At 41.0% G+C, this 16870-nt stretch overlaps 1 protein-coding gene across 3 annotated transcripts in view; it reads right to left on the reverse strand.

Moving 5' to 3' along the window:
• Window positions 1–16870, reverse strand: part of LOC117482217 (septin-9-like) — a 69401-nt gene that overhangs the window by 50647 nt on the left and 1884 nt on the right. The window contains exon 1 of one of the 3 annotated variants that reach the window (XM_034130247.1): window positions 6421–6504. The exons of 1 other annotated variant lie outside the window; for it this stretch is intronic. In XM_034130247.1, the coding sequence (XP_033986138.1) occupies window positions 6421–6442 (22 nt within the window). In that variant the 5' untranslated portion in view covers window positions 6443–6504. Of the gene's footprint in view, window positions 1–121; window positions 248–6420; window positions 6505–16870 lie in introns of those variants that run through there. One more of the 3 variants, XM_034130246.1, reaches the window with a different exon arrangement.

Here is a 16870-nt window from a genome sequence, read left to right on the forward strand (position 1 = left end):
AACAAATACACAAAGATGTTGAATACTATTCATAAGCATCATACTTCTGACAGATGTTGCTGCTTACCATAAACTGTCATCACATTAAAAGTGAAAAGAAAGCAGAAGAGAAATGACAAACCTTCAAAATCTGAAATAATTCCCTCCAAGTGTGGATTGACTCCAGAATCTGACATGTTTTCAATCATGAAACTTCACACTTTTCCTCCCAACTTTCCAAAATTCCAAATAGAGTCAATGGGATAAAAAAAAAAATCCAAAGTCCAGAACTTTCTTAAAAGAGCAACTTATTTTCTCTGACTTCCCACTAACTTCTCTATACCGCTGGATTCAGACTTCAGAGTGCAACAAGGCAAGCCTCCTCCCTTCTCCTCCCCTCCCTGCAGCTTAAAAACACACTCCCCCTTCTTACTCATGTCCTGTGTATGTGTGCGTTTCCCCTGCCCCCCACACCAACAAACGTGCACGCGCAGGCATTCACGCAGACAACAAACCCCGTCATTCCCCAAGACCCTTTTTGACCAAAGTGGTTCTCAGGTCTGATTTCCTGATTCAGCCTTGAGCAGCTCTGACAGTGAAAGTGGACAATATGTCACACAGTCAATTTAACAAAGGTAACCTGCAATCAGACAAGATTGTTGTTACAGCTCCATAAGGGAGGACAGTTTCCCTCTGTCACAGCTAGGGACTACAGTTTTACAGTTTAAAGCTTGAGTTCTGAGTAAACAAGCACTAAAAAGTGTCTGACATGTTAATTAAAGTGCAGCCACTGCAGTAGGAGCTGCTTTCCTGTAACAGAAAACTTAAGAGACTTCCTGGAGAAAGTTTACATCAGGGATATATGACGGCTCAGGGCAATCAGAGGGGGATTCGTGCAGCAACCCGCCCTCTGTGACACTGAATTATCAGGAAGAAGATGGGAATTTGAGCTTGGTGGACACAGCTGACCAGGTAATCTAGCACCGCTGCACTTCTTTTGGGGGCCATGCCGACGACAAGCCAGCTTTTGATGTGGTGGGTATGGTTGCACTTCTTGTCCTTGAAGCTGCTGTGGCCAATTTAGAGACTGTTCTTCGGGGGTTGTTGAAAGGTGTTAATAAATGTGATGAAATATCAAAGTCAGCTTTGCATTTATTTAACGGCATCCACTAGGGGACTTGTTGGAGTATTTCCTATCCATGAAACTCCCACAGAAACAAAGAGGTGATGTTATCACGGTGATTGCTGATTAGTCATGAGTGAACTGCTATTCACAACTTCCTGTTTGGAGCCAGACGTGTCTGCAACTAAGATTTCTGATACATTTTCTTTGATTCTAGGTCAGTTTTAAAATGTCCACAATAATGGTTAAGGTCATAGCAGTGATTGTAGAAGCTGGACTTTAATTGGCACTCAAAGAAAACCTAAAGCTACAGCAAGGGCCAAAGGAAGCTGGCATTTCCACTTTCACATCAAATATCCACTCGTGAAATAAAATGTTTCACCCTGGGTGAACGCAACACGGTACAGCATCAGTGCCTGGCACTTTTATAGCCTATGAGTATTCAGGAAAATCCCTTTTGAATGAAAAGACCCATTCTAAGGGGCACTAATAAGATGCCAAGCCCACCCAGTGGCCCCTAACCCTGACACCTGAGAGGTCAATGCTAACACAGAATAACATTGTGTTTATGATGCAGTCTGGTTATTTCACACAACTGCTGCAAAGGTGTTTTAGGATACAGAACAGAGTATGGCACACACAGTGGTGCATACAATTGGCATGTACTCCATCCTTAATCCATCAATCATATAACTTTACTGGGTAGGTTGATTGTCCACTGAGGTGCGTGTTGTCATATGAAGTGCCACTAAGCTTTGGGTCCATGTTGTAAGGGTGCACATTATATGCATCATACATCCTAACAGCTGTGTTGGCATGTAGAGTCAATGTGTTTGTGCGAGCATGCATGCTTATGGATATAGTGCCCTTCAACGAGCATGTGAAAATGCATCTGTATGTGCATGTGAATTAGGGTAACATTGTATGCTTACATGGTAGACCTATACACTAGACTAGACATTATATATAAGTACTGTACTATATGCAACAAAGTGTGTGGCCCTTCAGAGCCTATGCAGGCCCAAGTGGGCTGCACTGTAAACCATATGCCACAAGCCTCTGTAGTATTCAATTAAACCAAAACACACAGTGTGAGAAACACACACCTCCCCCAGCCCGTGTGTATTTATCTAAACATGGATACACACTCTGGGCAGGCTGCGAGGCAAATCTGAGCGACAGAATCCGGGAACGCTCCAAAACAACATCTGGAGAAGCGTGTGTTTGTGTGCGCTGTGAGTAACATTATGTGAATATGTGCCTATGCATGCATGTGCACATGTGGTTACTTGACTGCGAGTGTGGACGCGGGTGTGTTTGTGTCTCGGTGCCCCTGAAATAGCACTGTAAACACAGAGGCATTTGCACATAATAGGAGAATAGGAGTTGTGCTTGTTTGTACCTTGTTAATAGCAACAATTATAGGTGTGAGAGTGTTTAAGCCCAAGTCATTTTATGTTTTCATTAGCTAGGTCTTGTAATTCATGCTGAATAAATCTTTGTGGCACTCCACCAAGGAGGTTGTTTTCAGTTTGTTTATTTGTTTTTGTAATGGTGAAGGATGGGCCAATCTTCTTTACACATTTTATGTATGATTGAGGCATAAAGAACTGCAATGCTATTCATTAATACAACATTTGTTGAGGCCTTGTAAAGAAGGAATAATGTTTGTCAGAAAATGTAGCCACAAATTAGCAGGTTTTGGTGTACTGAGACATTAGCATGTATCTCATATTCTAGACTTTGTTGCTTAGTCAGTTTAACACAAACAGGCTTTCAGTACAACCACAAACATGTATTGGCAGGAAGTTGCAAAACCAAAGTCTCTATTTTAGTCATACTTATGTTTTTCCAAATATGCTCATGTATGTGGTTTTAGCATTTACCTAAATGACACCTTTTATAGATGATCATCCGTCCTAGAAGAAGGCAAAATTACAATTCAGCGGAATAAACTCACCGAGGGTAGCAGAGCCTAAATAACATAACGCTATTACTGCAAATGTTTGCAATTAAACAAGGTAGTGAAACTGTTGCACAAATCCAAAGACGGTATGAAGGAAAATACAAGCAATATACAATGGCATTCATATTGATACTGTGGATCTGTGGATGTTCATACTGAGCCTAAATATATTTTGTATCAGGGGTCTGTAGAGTCTGTGATATCTTGGTACAAGCAAACGCTTCTGTATCACATGAACGTCCATCCGCAAAAAAAAATGCACTCCTACAGAGGTGATCATTAGAAGATTAGAGCGTACACATTTTTGGCTTCCTGTCTGTTTAAATGGAGAGGGGGAAGGTATAAATGAAGCTCTTCATACATCTCTTTGTTTATCTGTATAATAATCATATGAATGTTATTGATGTATTTTCATGTGTTTATTGATGACATTTTTAAGCAAAAAAATGTGTGACGTACATTTTAGGGAAAGGTCAATTACCAGTCGAATGTACCAAATATCTTTATAAAAATAAATATTTGGAATTTCTAAATACAATTATAGTATTTATTGATAAAGACATTGTACTTCAAGCTAAAACAAATATACGTCTTTTAAATATGGTGAGTCATATGCATGCATTTAACATCATCTTTATTCATAATGCATCTTACCCTGTCAAAATAGGGCATCCTTTCCAATTGAAATATGTCAATGTGTACCAAAAATGTATTTATCAAAAGTTTATAAGATAATAAAACTTCAATTATGGACAGAAATGTATCTTGTGACATGAGAAGCAACACTTTTCGTTTCATTTTGACACTAACTGACTTCCTCTTTGCACCTTGCTGTTCACAAAAACATCTGCCTGTAAACAATCGCCTGAATGAGCTTTCACTGAGAATCTGTTTCTGTTTCATCAGCCCTGTCTTGACCATGTGTTTCCATCACGTTGAATAATTTCACCTGTCAGAAGTCCTCCATGAGGCAGACTGAAGGTGGGGCTTCCCACTCAGTTTCCTGAACTCCCTGTTCTGTGTTTTATTGTTCTCCCTCACTTACCATTACTAAATACTAATCTGAGAAACAATATGAGGTGAGATAGTGGGAGGAGGACTGCAGGGCGTTCACTCATCGAGGATATCCTGTACACTTATTTTATGGAACATGGTGAGCTGGGTGATTTCCTTGAGTTCCTTTAACTCCAGGTTCATGTGTGTTTGGGGCTGGAAGTGGGTGGGGATCTGTGCATGTGCGTTTCAGGGTGAGGGCATTCAGGCTTCTGGGGGGATTATTCAGCCTTTTTAAAACCACAAATTCACAAGCAAAGTGAGGGAAAGACATTAAAGTGCCATTGAAAAAAAGGAACATTGACCATAACGCGCTTCCCTTTAGGAGAATAGCTTATTTAATTAAATGTATTCTGGCCAGAAAGATCAAGAGGAAGAAAAGAGCTGGTCTTTAATTCATTATCAGGACAGATGTAAAAACAAAAATGGTATAGGTCTGAGTCTTGAACACTATGTTGAAAAATGCAGACGTGTTTAATCATTATTTCTCTAAGGGAGTGTATAAGACGGTGGTCTTCCTTGTAATCTTCAACTCAAACTACTGAATCTCTGCTTTCATTGTTGTGAGTTTGATGCTAAACAGGCCAAACAAATATTGCAATTAGTGTCATCTCAACAGACAAGAGAAATACTTTTTTCCTGTTAACTGGCAGAACATAAAGCAACAAAACAAAACATTTTCCTTTTCCAGACCTAATTCTGTTTTTCTTTTCTTTTCCCGGCAGTGAAACACCAACTAGCAATTGTCAAATGTGGTGACCATACATGACAGTCCTGGCAGATGACATGTCATACTGAACGTATTAATTTAATCCTAAACAGGCTTGGAAAAGAAAAGCAAAAGGGTCAAGATGGAGTCATTGCAGATGCGCCAAGAGGTTGAAAATGCCGTACATGCAGAACAGTCTAAGCTCATATTGTTATCTTGAATAAAATGAGAATGTGTCAGGTGTTGGTGGGGAAGGGGTCAAGGGCTGCTGTCAAGGCAACACGTCCATATAGAAGAACACAACACAACACAGGTTGCAAACCAGGAAGTAGCTCAGCCCTTGCAGGACTTCCTCAACTGAGAGGAGTGAGGAGGGTGCCTGACATAATGCTCCACCACACTTCCCGCCCCCAAGGGAGTCAGTCCATTACTAAATTCCTCCGTCTCCCATAAAAACAATCCCTCCATCTGCAAAATATGAATCATCCACATCCAACTTCAGAGAGAAATGGTGGTTGCACTGAGGACAAAATGACACAGCAACACTGCCACCAAGTGGTAATAGAAATGGTTGCGCGTTGTGTCTGTATGCATCACACGGCTCACCGAACTCAGCCACCTTATTAACGGTCGAATTAAAGGCTAATTTGCAGAGTGCCGCTCAGCTTGATGTTCAGCCTTAATCACTGAAAGATGCCAGATTAGTCTTGTCCGCTCAGTGCAGATTAAACACAGAGCAGAAGTTCAACTGAATCTTCATTAGCTCTGAACAATTCAAATCAATAAAGAATGACTGATTAAAGGATCTCTGTTGACCAAAAGCTATGCCAGAAGCTGCTGTAGGACAGAGGTATAACACCACAGATGCTAGACAGTATAGAGACTCTGATGCATGCTAAACATTCCTCAAAAGAGTCTGCTGTCTGTCAAAAACAAACCCATATTAGCTGACATATGAGCTCTGCTTCCACTCCCCGCAACTTAAAATAAACCATCTGTGTCAGTCAGAATTAATCTGACAACTGGACGCCTCAGTTTAAAATCCAATCATGTGATGATGGCAGGAAGATTGAACTCTGTCCATCTATTGTCGGGTCGTAGTGTGTACAGTATGTGGGTCAGCTGTAAGTCAGTATCAGAACCCTAGGCTGCCAATTACAGTACAGCAGCCACTTTGCTTTGGAAGATTACGTTTCATGAATCCGGGAAGTCATATTTGACAGCCCATCACATGAGGTTTGCTCACTGTTACTCTGCATAGGAGAACTGTTCCGAAATAGTGAGTGCACTTTACAGTTAGGCCCATTCAATGAGATTGAGAGAGGAAATGTCTAGAAGGTCAGTTTATAGCTCAGGCAACAAATAGGAGGAATATATCAGAGGGGTGAAGTTGACATGTAGACACACAGGCAGACAACCTCAACTGGCCAAGTAAAACAAACACAAGCAGGGTGGCTTTAGCTCACTGCTGCCACTGCTAAAATATCTGCTTCCTCTGCATTTTAACAAAGAAAAGAGTCAAAGAAAGTCTCTCCTGTAGAAAGCCTTCTCAGCAGTAAAGCAAATAAGTTTGAAAAAGCCCCGACTTACCGGCTATTCTGTCTCGCTCCATAACTCAACGGCTACCTCAAATGGCCACATGTAACCTCTCCTTTTTCTCTCCTCTCTTCCTTCCCCTTTTTTTCTTCATGAAGACTTCCCCTTTCTCCTCACTTAGTCACCCTGTCCCCTTCTTTCAACCCTCCCTCTCTCCTCCCTCCTTTTCCTCCCTTGCTCTTACTTCCTCCAAAGTTTTTAATGTCTTCAGTCTGTCAGGATAACAAGTGAACGGAGCAGACGTGTGCAGCCATGTGCTCGTCATATGGAGTCGCTTTCTTCCTCCCTCTTCTTCTCTCCTACACACACACACGTGATGCAGTCTTTTATCCCAGATTCACACAAGCTGACACTTTTCACTTATTTTCTCACTTCTTCAATGTTTTCTATTATTCCCTTGATACTGGAGCGAGTCTCCCCCTGACGCACACACAGCACAGATAGGCACACTCCCCCAACACTGAAGCGGTATTGTGTGTTTGAAATAGATCCTTAGACATTTGACCCAAGGTCCTAATCTGAAAATAAACTCAGTCGACATATTACAGAGAAAATCTCCGGCAGTCCACCAAGACATCCTGCACTATACCAACAAAACACACTCCTACCATGTCCTCATCACCACTCTATTACGACAGTAGAAACCAACATTAAGCAATTGCCCAAACAACTGATAAAGAGTAATCTCAATTCTAAAGACTCAGTCTATGATTGTGCTTCTCAATAAGATGGTTTATAATATTAAACAGATGTTAGCTTCAGTTCTGTAGGAAATGACTAGAAGTCAGATTTCTTATGGATCACATTGCTGACAGTGTGTGAACAAGAGAATTTACGTCAGCAAGTAGACACGCCATGCTTGACTTCGACAGCTAACTTGCAGTCGGACGAGGTCAGGGGGCACTTAGCAAACTGTCGCCTTGGTGAAAAACATCCATGATAATACAACATAATCTCACACACACTCATCTTTGTTTTTTGTGTCAGTGAGAGAAGGCACAGCTGAAAATCCCATTTCCTCTTCCTCTTTCTTACAAGGAACATCCCTCTTCAACCCATATCTTCAAGATTTACAAAACACTAGCAATAGCAACAATCAGCATGCAAACAAATACCGACGACAGAAACACGCAGAGGCATTTCGGCCCATTCGAAAAATCTTTCTTGGGTGAGGCATGTGCTTGGATAAAGCAATGATATGACCTGGTGTTTCTTCAGGCATGCAGTGATGACAAATGCCTCTCTCTATCTGACGTGCTCTGATACTGGGAACCTTTACTCTTTACTACTTAGTGGCCAGACTTTTGTTTTCGTTTTTGTGTTTCACAGCTTGGAAGACGTGAAACCTTCATGTGGTTATACATTTTATAATACAAAAATAGAATATGAGCATAACTAGTCAAAGGGTGGAGGATCCAAAATTGATGCAGGCGTATTTACAAAAACAAACAAGAAACACACGCAGAGCTCTAACTCCCATGCCGTCCTGGGGCCCTTTCTGACATCCGTATAGAGAATGAGGAGAAGCAGAGCAGAGGAGGCAGATTAGGGATATTCAAGTGTAACTGCGAGTAAATGTGAGTAGATTTATCCTCAGTGAGGCCCTCTGACTAATTCTAGATCAGTGTGATTAAGCCATCTATTCCCATTAGGTTTATTCAAATGTGTGGGTCTTTTTTGGTGGAAATGCCTTTTTTACTGTGCAAGTCAAAATGTTATCTTAATGATATTATGCCATAGCCATAATGTTGACCATATTTCTTTGTACATGTTTAATTCGTAAGCTTGTTTATTAAGAAGGGCTCACACCACCAACTGATGGTGCGTGGTCTACTTTATTTTATAATTGTATCAGTTGCCTCCTTTTATATTTGAGCAAGAACACAAACCATACAGTATGCACACAGCGACCACAATCTACATCCTGTTAAAAGGTGCTAAATCACAAAACCAGATCAGTTCTAAGTGAGCCTTTTGATGCTGAATCCATATGGGAAGCTGGATGTTGGTGCTGTGACAAAAGTGTGGTTTTAAAAATAGACATGTCTCTTTAGGCCGCTGGCTCTTCTTGCTGTCTTGAGCTCGTTTTGTATGGGGTCGGGGTCAAAAAAACACATCACAACATATTCTTATGCATTTGTTGACTCACACTCATATGCATAACACACACATGTTCCGCACACAGACACATGTAGTCCATGTGTTCATGCAAACATGTAGCAATGTTATTCAAGAGGTGTTACTGAAAAGGTTATTTTACTTTTTTTGGATGGAGCCAAATGGCAACCCCATAATGGCAACACACACACCTTCTGCCCCAGGTCTGTGCTGCTCTGGCCTCAGAATAAAAACAGTGGCCTTGGCTTATAAAAACCTGAAAATGACCTATGGCATTATGGTTATGCTAAGGTTTATTCATATGATGTTACAACAGTTTGTATAATATCTAAAGAATACGGTTTTCCTTATTGTCTTTCAGCAACACAGAATACAAACAGTCTTTTTTAAATTAACTTTAGTTTTCACAGGAAACATCTTGGTAATGTATTGGCAAACAAAACTTGGTTGGGCTAAAAAGAATATTGTGGGGAGGATTAGAATAGCTACGGTAGCGGCGTACTTAAACGTAATCAACATTTTGGGTGAATTTAATCCGGATGTGGAGTTACTGAATTTTGGATGCATATACAATAAGTGACACTATTGAAATATTTGAATAAAACAATACAAGTATCAATTCAAACTTTTGACACTATTGCAAAGCACCAGTATTTTGCAACCGCATATTATTCCAATGAGTAAACCTTCCTTGTGTTTCCTGGTGCAAGAAGACACGGTTCACTGCCACTTCCAGTAAATGAAGATGTTTGAGCTCGTAAAGGACATAATTCAGACAAACTGATGCAAGAGAGAACAGACTGAGAGGGCCTCCCTCACTCATACCTTTCACCACCTGCCCTCTCCATCATCTCAAACCTGCTGGCGACACACACACACACACACACACACACACACACACACACACACACACACACACACACACACACACACAAAAGGGTATCCTAGCAGATTCCTCTCGCATGACCCTGTATGCACACATAAAAACAAGCGCAAACACACACACAAACACACTCACGCAGCCTCTCATTTTCTTGTAGTTACATACTCATATACCAAACGTGTAGCCTACATTTGCACCCGACGTTGCAGATGGTCATGAGGCACAGACGGACACGTGTGCTTCACTCATGCGAGGCAATCTCAAAACACACACACACACACACACACACACACACACACACACACACACACACACACACACACACACACACACACACACACACACACACACACACACAACCCTAAAAGAAACTGTGTATAGCACATTCACTACGGGTGGATGGTGAGCCTTGGGGTGCACATTAATGTAAGCCGTCACTTCAGAGCACGACCTATGGCCCAACGCGTGACTCAAACATGCTAAATTTAGTCATATAACAGTGGAGCAAAAAACTAACCAGCATGCCAGCCAACACTAAAGGGATGCCTGCAGGGCAGCGATGCACAATGAAGGAGAAAGAACAGTGGAAGACGATAAAAGATGAAAGGAGAAGAGGAGGAGCGCGCAGGGGAAGTAGTGAAAGAGGTAAATGGAGGGGAAGAAGAAAGGGTATAAAGGTGAGGAAGGAGATGAGAAAGGGGAGATGAAGCTGCTGGTGTCTTCGGGGAGTAAAAAACATGTGAGAGGGATACACACATACACAATTAAACACTTAAGGACATGTGTAAGTGTCACGCTAAATCCATCATACCGACACTAGATCGATGTGACGCACATTATCAAGTAACATTGTCCTTTAATTGACCGCACAGGCAGGACACACACACACACGTCTCCAAACCCTATTTTCCAAAAATGACAGCAGAGGTTCAGAGGGACTATGCAGAATGAAAAAGAGAAAACAGTGTCATGTGGTGCTGCTAGCCACATCTGATGACCTCACCAAAGCGCTACGCAGCACTCGATCCCTGTGACCACGTCATGCCTAACACAAGCACAGAGAGAGAGAGATAGATAGAGAGAGAGAGCAACACACACTGTTGTGTGTCCCTTGCTGCCGCACATCCAACCTGGGGCATGTACAGCGACGACACAACTCTTCACATCACTCATCAACACGAGCCACATTTTCCAAATCTGCAAAACATGAGAAGAGGTATTTTTGTAACAGTAAGTTAGACCCTCCAGAAAAACGCGATTATGCGATCGCATAATTTACCGCATAATCATCAAAATAGCGCATATTTTTAAAAGGCCGCATATTTCTTAAAAGGTCGCATAATCCCCGCATTTTTCCACACAAAATTGAGGAAAAAAAAAGTTAACGTGAAGTAGTGATGTCATCAGCTCGCGCAGGTAAACAACACCGTAGAGTGAATGTGTGGAACTCACACGAGAGAGAAAAGCAACAAGATCAGCGCCATATAGATTATTATATAGCCTACTATTATACTATTATTATTATATACTATTATAATTATACTATTATACGGCTCTGACCAAGATGAACAAATCGAATCCATCCCATTTGCCTACGAACATTTCTGCTAAAGACCGGGCAAAGCAGTACGCAGATGTCTTGCACGAAAGTGGGGGGAAACTATTCTGCACCCCGTGCAACTGTGTGTTGGAACATACAAGATTGAAGCTGGTCAGATAACGAACGGGTAAATGAAAACAGAATGAGGCGGAGGTGTGTGTGTGTGCGTGTGTGTGTGTGTGTGTGTGTGTGTGTGTGTGTGTGTGTGTGTGTGTGTGTGTGTGTGTGTATCATAGGAACTCTTTAAAAGGGCTTCCTTTCATTCAGTAGTAGCCTAGTAACAGGGTGTGGGAGAAGAATCACCTTTTTTCCGCCTCCCGCATATTTCGCAACTTTTCGCATATTTCCGCATATTTCGCAACTTCTCCGCATATTTCGCATAAAAACCCCGCATGTTTAATCGCATAATCAAGGATTTTAGCCCGCATAATCAAGGATTTTAGCCCGCGTTTTTCTGGAGGGTCTAGTAAGTGCTCCCATTGCTTGTTAAAAAAAATTAAGAATGTTCTAAGTGTCATTAGGCCAAATTGGTCAGAATCATGGTTTGGGATATCTGTAAGCATCATCAAGATGATTATGGTTCTTAGTAGTTTTTCGCAATAACAGATGTGAGGGTCAATTTCCAGTCTAGGATTTATTTTGACAAAACACAGTGTACCATCAATAATATGTCATAAAACCATGTTAAAGACAGTAAGTACTCATCTTGATAGTTATCTGGGAAAGGATCTGACTTTATTTTCCAATCAGACTTCCCAGCCCGGCTTGATGGCTGCATTTAGCCCCATAAACAATTCTCACTAAATCTGACCACCTGTGTTTTTCTTTTAAATACATTCTAAATAATGCATCTTGTGTAAAAATGAGAGCCATATTGCTCAGTCTGCTTCCCATTCACTAGTTTGGTATTTTCAGAACCGCTGACCTGCTGGGTTAGGTAAACAAAGACAGCCTGGATCCAATGAAAAATGATGAGTGATTGTCTGAGAATTGTAAACATATAATTCATGCAGTTTCCTAATCTTTACCAGGAAACACGTGCATGCTAACATTTGCTAATCAGCACTAAACACAAACCCCCCACGAATGATCCACTCAGAAGTGAAAAATCCAGACAGAGCACTTAACTGTGTAATTACTCACAGCTTAATACAGAAATCTTAACCACTGAAAATGCTTTACAGCTCATAAAATCGGTAGTCAAAACAAAGTGCAAAACTCATGGTCACAATCATTAAATAGAACGCAATTACCAGTCAGCCATTGCACTCAGATGCAAGAAGCATAGAAAATCATAGGGGATAACAAACACATGACCTTGTTAGACTGACTCACATAGATGGAGAAACACACAAACACACACACACACACACACACACACACACACACACACACACACACACACACACACACACACACACACACACACACACACACACACACACACACACACACACACACACAAACACACACACACACACACACACACACAGTTTGTCCAGTCTACAGAAAACCCCAAGACTTTAACCTATAAGTCTATATCCTCTAGTTCTCTCACAACTTAAATCCTACTCACAGGTCATTTGGACTGTCAGAGGCTGTAAAAGTGCTAGTAGTGCAGTCTGTCTGTCCCAGCATGGTTGTGGTAACACTGCTGGCTATTTCCTCCTCACCATAAGGTAATCATTAGATGTGAGAGGGAGTTGGCAGCAGGATACGTAAAAAAGGGATATCCTTAAAGTTCCAGATCCCTCACAGTAAAGAGGACTCCGTTGTAGCAATTGACAAGTATTTGGACACCAAGTTAAAAGATATAATTGAAACCGATGTGGAAGTTTCAACACCTTTTATCCATTCTGCAGGTTTTTTTGAATGTCTCTGAAGCAGGACCAAAAACAGCCTGAAATGATGGCTTCACAAATCCATATGAAATTAGTTAAGCTGGAACAATAACAGTCTGTCAGCAGTGCTTAGTGTTTGCTACAGTGTGTAATGTAGCTCATTGTGCTTTTGCAATCCACACTGCTTAACTGTGCATGAGGTAATTAAGTAAAAGTAAGCTAAGAATGAGCATGGCTGAACAGAGCAAAGCTATGTGATTTGGATGATTATCATAAGGCACAGAAACCATCCACATCAGCTGGAGGCCTGCTGTTTTCACCTCCTATGGGGCTGGAGAGGGAAAGAGAAGGGAGAAGGAGAAGAGAGTTCCTGTGGTTCCCTGTGGCTGCGGACCTCTGTAATCAGCATGCCAAGCTCCTGATGTCTATATCTACAAGTCGGACCCAGACAGTCTACACATAGTCTACTAACATACTTACAGACACATATACATGAGACATCTATGGGAACACACACGCAGCAAACTCCTGACACATGAGCTCTGCGGGGATTTCTGTTCATGTGGAGTTTGGCGACACAGCACCTCACAAGTAAATGCAAGACGACAGAGTGTGAAAACCATACTGCATCCATTAAGACTTTGAATTAAATGACTTTTAAAAACACTTTTTGGTGGACCTGACTGACCCTAGATCCTTTTTTGTCAATTCAGATATTTACTTTTGAAAGCACCTGATTTACGATTTATGCCATGAAAAACATGGTATAAACACTTCAAAAGGTTCACATGCATGACAACGTTGATATATCTGTGATAAGGTAGACCAAATCTATTTATTTAATCAATAATTTTTCAAGCGAATGTGCCAAACTTTTCATTTTATGACAATAAATTGGGCTTTGGTAAATTGTGATGGGCCTGTTAACTGACGTTTGATTGACCAAAAGATTATTCAATAAAATAGAAGACAGATTCATCTTATTATTGTTAATATTTATTATATGTATTCTGTTTTCTGTCTTGTCTGTGCATCAAGAGCATTATATGAAAAGGATGTCCCGGTTATAAACCATTCATATACATATACCACTTGAAAGCCATCAAATAACTTAATAAAACAATAGTAACTGTAAGCATCTCTAAATAAATAGGGAACTACAAAGAGCTCAAATAAACATCCTAGGTAAATAAGATTGTGAAAAAATAATTAAAAAGGTGAGTTTCTGTAAAATGTTGTGGGTAGTGATATATGGTTGAATTAGAAAAGGCTCAAATGTGCATTTTGCACATCATTAGGTTTACTATAAGGTTACAGTCACATGTGTCTTCTGCTTGTACATGCATTTACAATAAAACTGCTCTTGCATGAGACAGAAAATCTAAATATTAATATTACTCATTACATGAAATGATCACAACATGCAAAGGAACAGTGGTGCTCTCGTTATGATCAGCCCATACTTTACTAATGGCATCTGCTTGTAACATCAGGTGTTTCTTTAATGAACACGCAGCGTAATCGTTCACGACTGGCTGGCTGCTCATCATGATAAGCAGCAGTGACATGGCCCCTTTTCATCCTTATGTTGTTCACAGGGGGGGGCTTTGTTAGCTCAAACGTCACCGACCATCTCTATTTATAGCGAAACTCTGACAGAGTGGCAGATGATGTCATACTGGCATTCGTCGTGCATGTGCACTGCGAGGGTCTATGGGGCTATTCTGCAGAGAGAGGTCCGCTTCATGGTACGCATACATTGTTGTAGTGTGGGTTAGCTTTTGAGAGCCGAAAGCTAAGGTTACTCAGATAGGAATTACAGCTCTGAGAGATAAACTGAGAAATAAAACCATAAGAGACAGAGCAAAGACCATGTGTCACTTCCTGTAGTGGGAGTGAGAGGATTAGGCTAATAGCTGAAGGAAAGGATATCTAAGGGGAGAAAAGTTTAGTCCTTTCTATGAGAGAACTTTTGTTGAATTCCCAGTATTTAAGGCAGCCCTTGGGGTTAAGACGGTGAGCTTTTGTACTTGGCCCCCAGGAAGGAAGACTGATAAAGGTAGTGTAATACTCAGACGTTTAATGTGGTGAGGATTATACCAACCAGAGAGCTTGGCAGCTTTACTCTTAAGTGTATTTAACTCACTGATAAATAGCAATGTATTAGAGACAGCTTTATTATCACAGGGAGTAGTAGTCAGTGTGGTGGCAGTCCAGGCCAAGATACAGTATGAATCAGACTGAAGGGAATCTAGCTTAGCTGTCACTGAAGAGCCATTGTTGAAGTGAAATAAAGAGCTGTATTCACTCTCCTCATCTGCTCGTCCTCAATGGGACCTACTGGTGTGGTTTAGTGGGAGGATGGATGACCTAATGGATAGTTTAAAGTGTCATGTCATCTTTAAGAAACCAGTTAGACCCAGAGGTACTGCACTCAGTCCCCGCTAAATCTTGGCTTGTCTGTCAATGCATCAGATCTGGGCTCCTCTTTTTTCAACTTTAAAAACATTTCAGAGTTTTGTAACTGCATTTTGTACAATGGTGATGCAATCACGTCAACACACATTAACACCTGGATAAAGACTCAAACAGGTTTCTATGGTAGTTCCCTATATGGTGTCTCCAGGTAATTTTGCCATGATAACACTCATACCTACCAGCAGCCTTTTTCACATAGTCTTTACATTGTCAAGTCTTTCATTTTGTTTGAAAATCCACATGATAAAAGAATTACGCTTTTATTGCAAATTGCTTAGAATTGTTAATTTGAATAACTAACATATTCTGTGATAATATGATATAATTCCACTGAAATTCTATAAATGATGATAATTTGTGTGTGGATACAAATAGGAGGTTTTACACAAGTGGCCTTTCCCATTAGAAGTACATCCCCAGTCTAACATGCCGCAAACAAAATCGGCTTAATGTTAAATATTGTTGAGTGTGGGCCAAAGTCTACATGTAATCCGAGAGGCTAAATCCCAGACTTCACCCCCTCGAGTGTGGTGCGTTGAGAAGAGATGCTGAGTCATTGCAATAATTAGCCATTTCCTTATAAGAATTGGCCGGGATGAGAATGTTTCCCCCAGACATCCAACACTGTGGTAGTCAGTGTGTTTTACATGAAGTCTATGGTTTCTTACATGACGACCTAAAAATATCACATCTGTCAGTTCCATCCAAACGTCAACATCAAGAACGCTTCCCCGAGTTTTTTTTTATCAACTCTTCTATGAAAGACGAGAAGTCCAACACATACACACAACCAGCCCCCAGCGAATGTTCATCACAAAAGAGTGTATTCAAACTGAGGAAGAGCCTGTTCTGAAAAATGACCCTACCATTAGAATACATACACAGCTGACTGGGATCTCTCATGCGTAGGACGATAGAAAGTATAAAGGGTGGGGGGGGGGGGGAGTGCATTTTCTCCACTGGGACTCTGTGTTCATCCAGGGACACACTTGAAACTACAGAACATCATGGGTATATCTAGTTCATTAAGCCCAACAAGCTCCAGGTCCCACCAGGCTATCAAACATGGGGGCAAACATGTTTTTGTTCGTGATCTGAGGGACGACACAAGGCTCCCACTTGGAGAGTGAAATTAAGCACGAGTGACTGGGGCAGACATGGATCTAAGAGCTCTTCCCAAAAAGCATGGAGGCAAAAAGTGAGGCTTTTAAGTTGTATTTGCATGGGGTTTTTGGACATCGTCATTGAGATGCTTTTATGGAGAAAAAAATACATGTACTGTATTATTATTGTAACAACAGGGATTATATTTGAAAAGGTTTACAGCAAAATTCTACGTTTGTACTGACAATTTAAGCAGATGATAGCTGTTCTCAGTTACAAAGCTGCAAACATCTGCTCTCTAAAACATTAGCACACTCAAGAGACCCACTCAAACTATTTTTGCTTGGCACAAGTTTGAAGATCTATGTAAAAGACCAGAATACAATTAAATGTTTGGTACTGATAATTGGGTTCCTACTC

Source organism: Trematomus bernacchii, unplaced genomic scaffold (genome assembly GCF_902827165.1).
Source record: "Trematomus bernacchii unplaced genomic scaffold, fTreBer1.1, whole genome shotgun sequence".
Classification (NCBI taxonomy): Eukaryota; Metazoa; Chordata; class Actinopteri; order Perciformes; family Nototheniidae; genus Trematomus; species Trematomus bernacchii.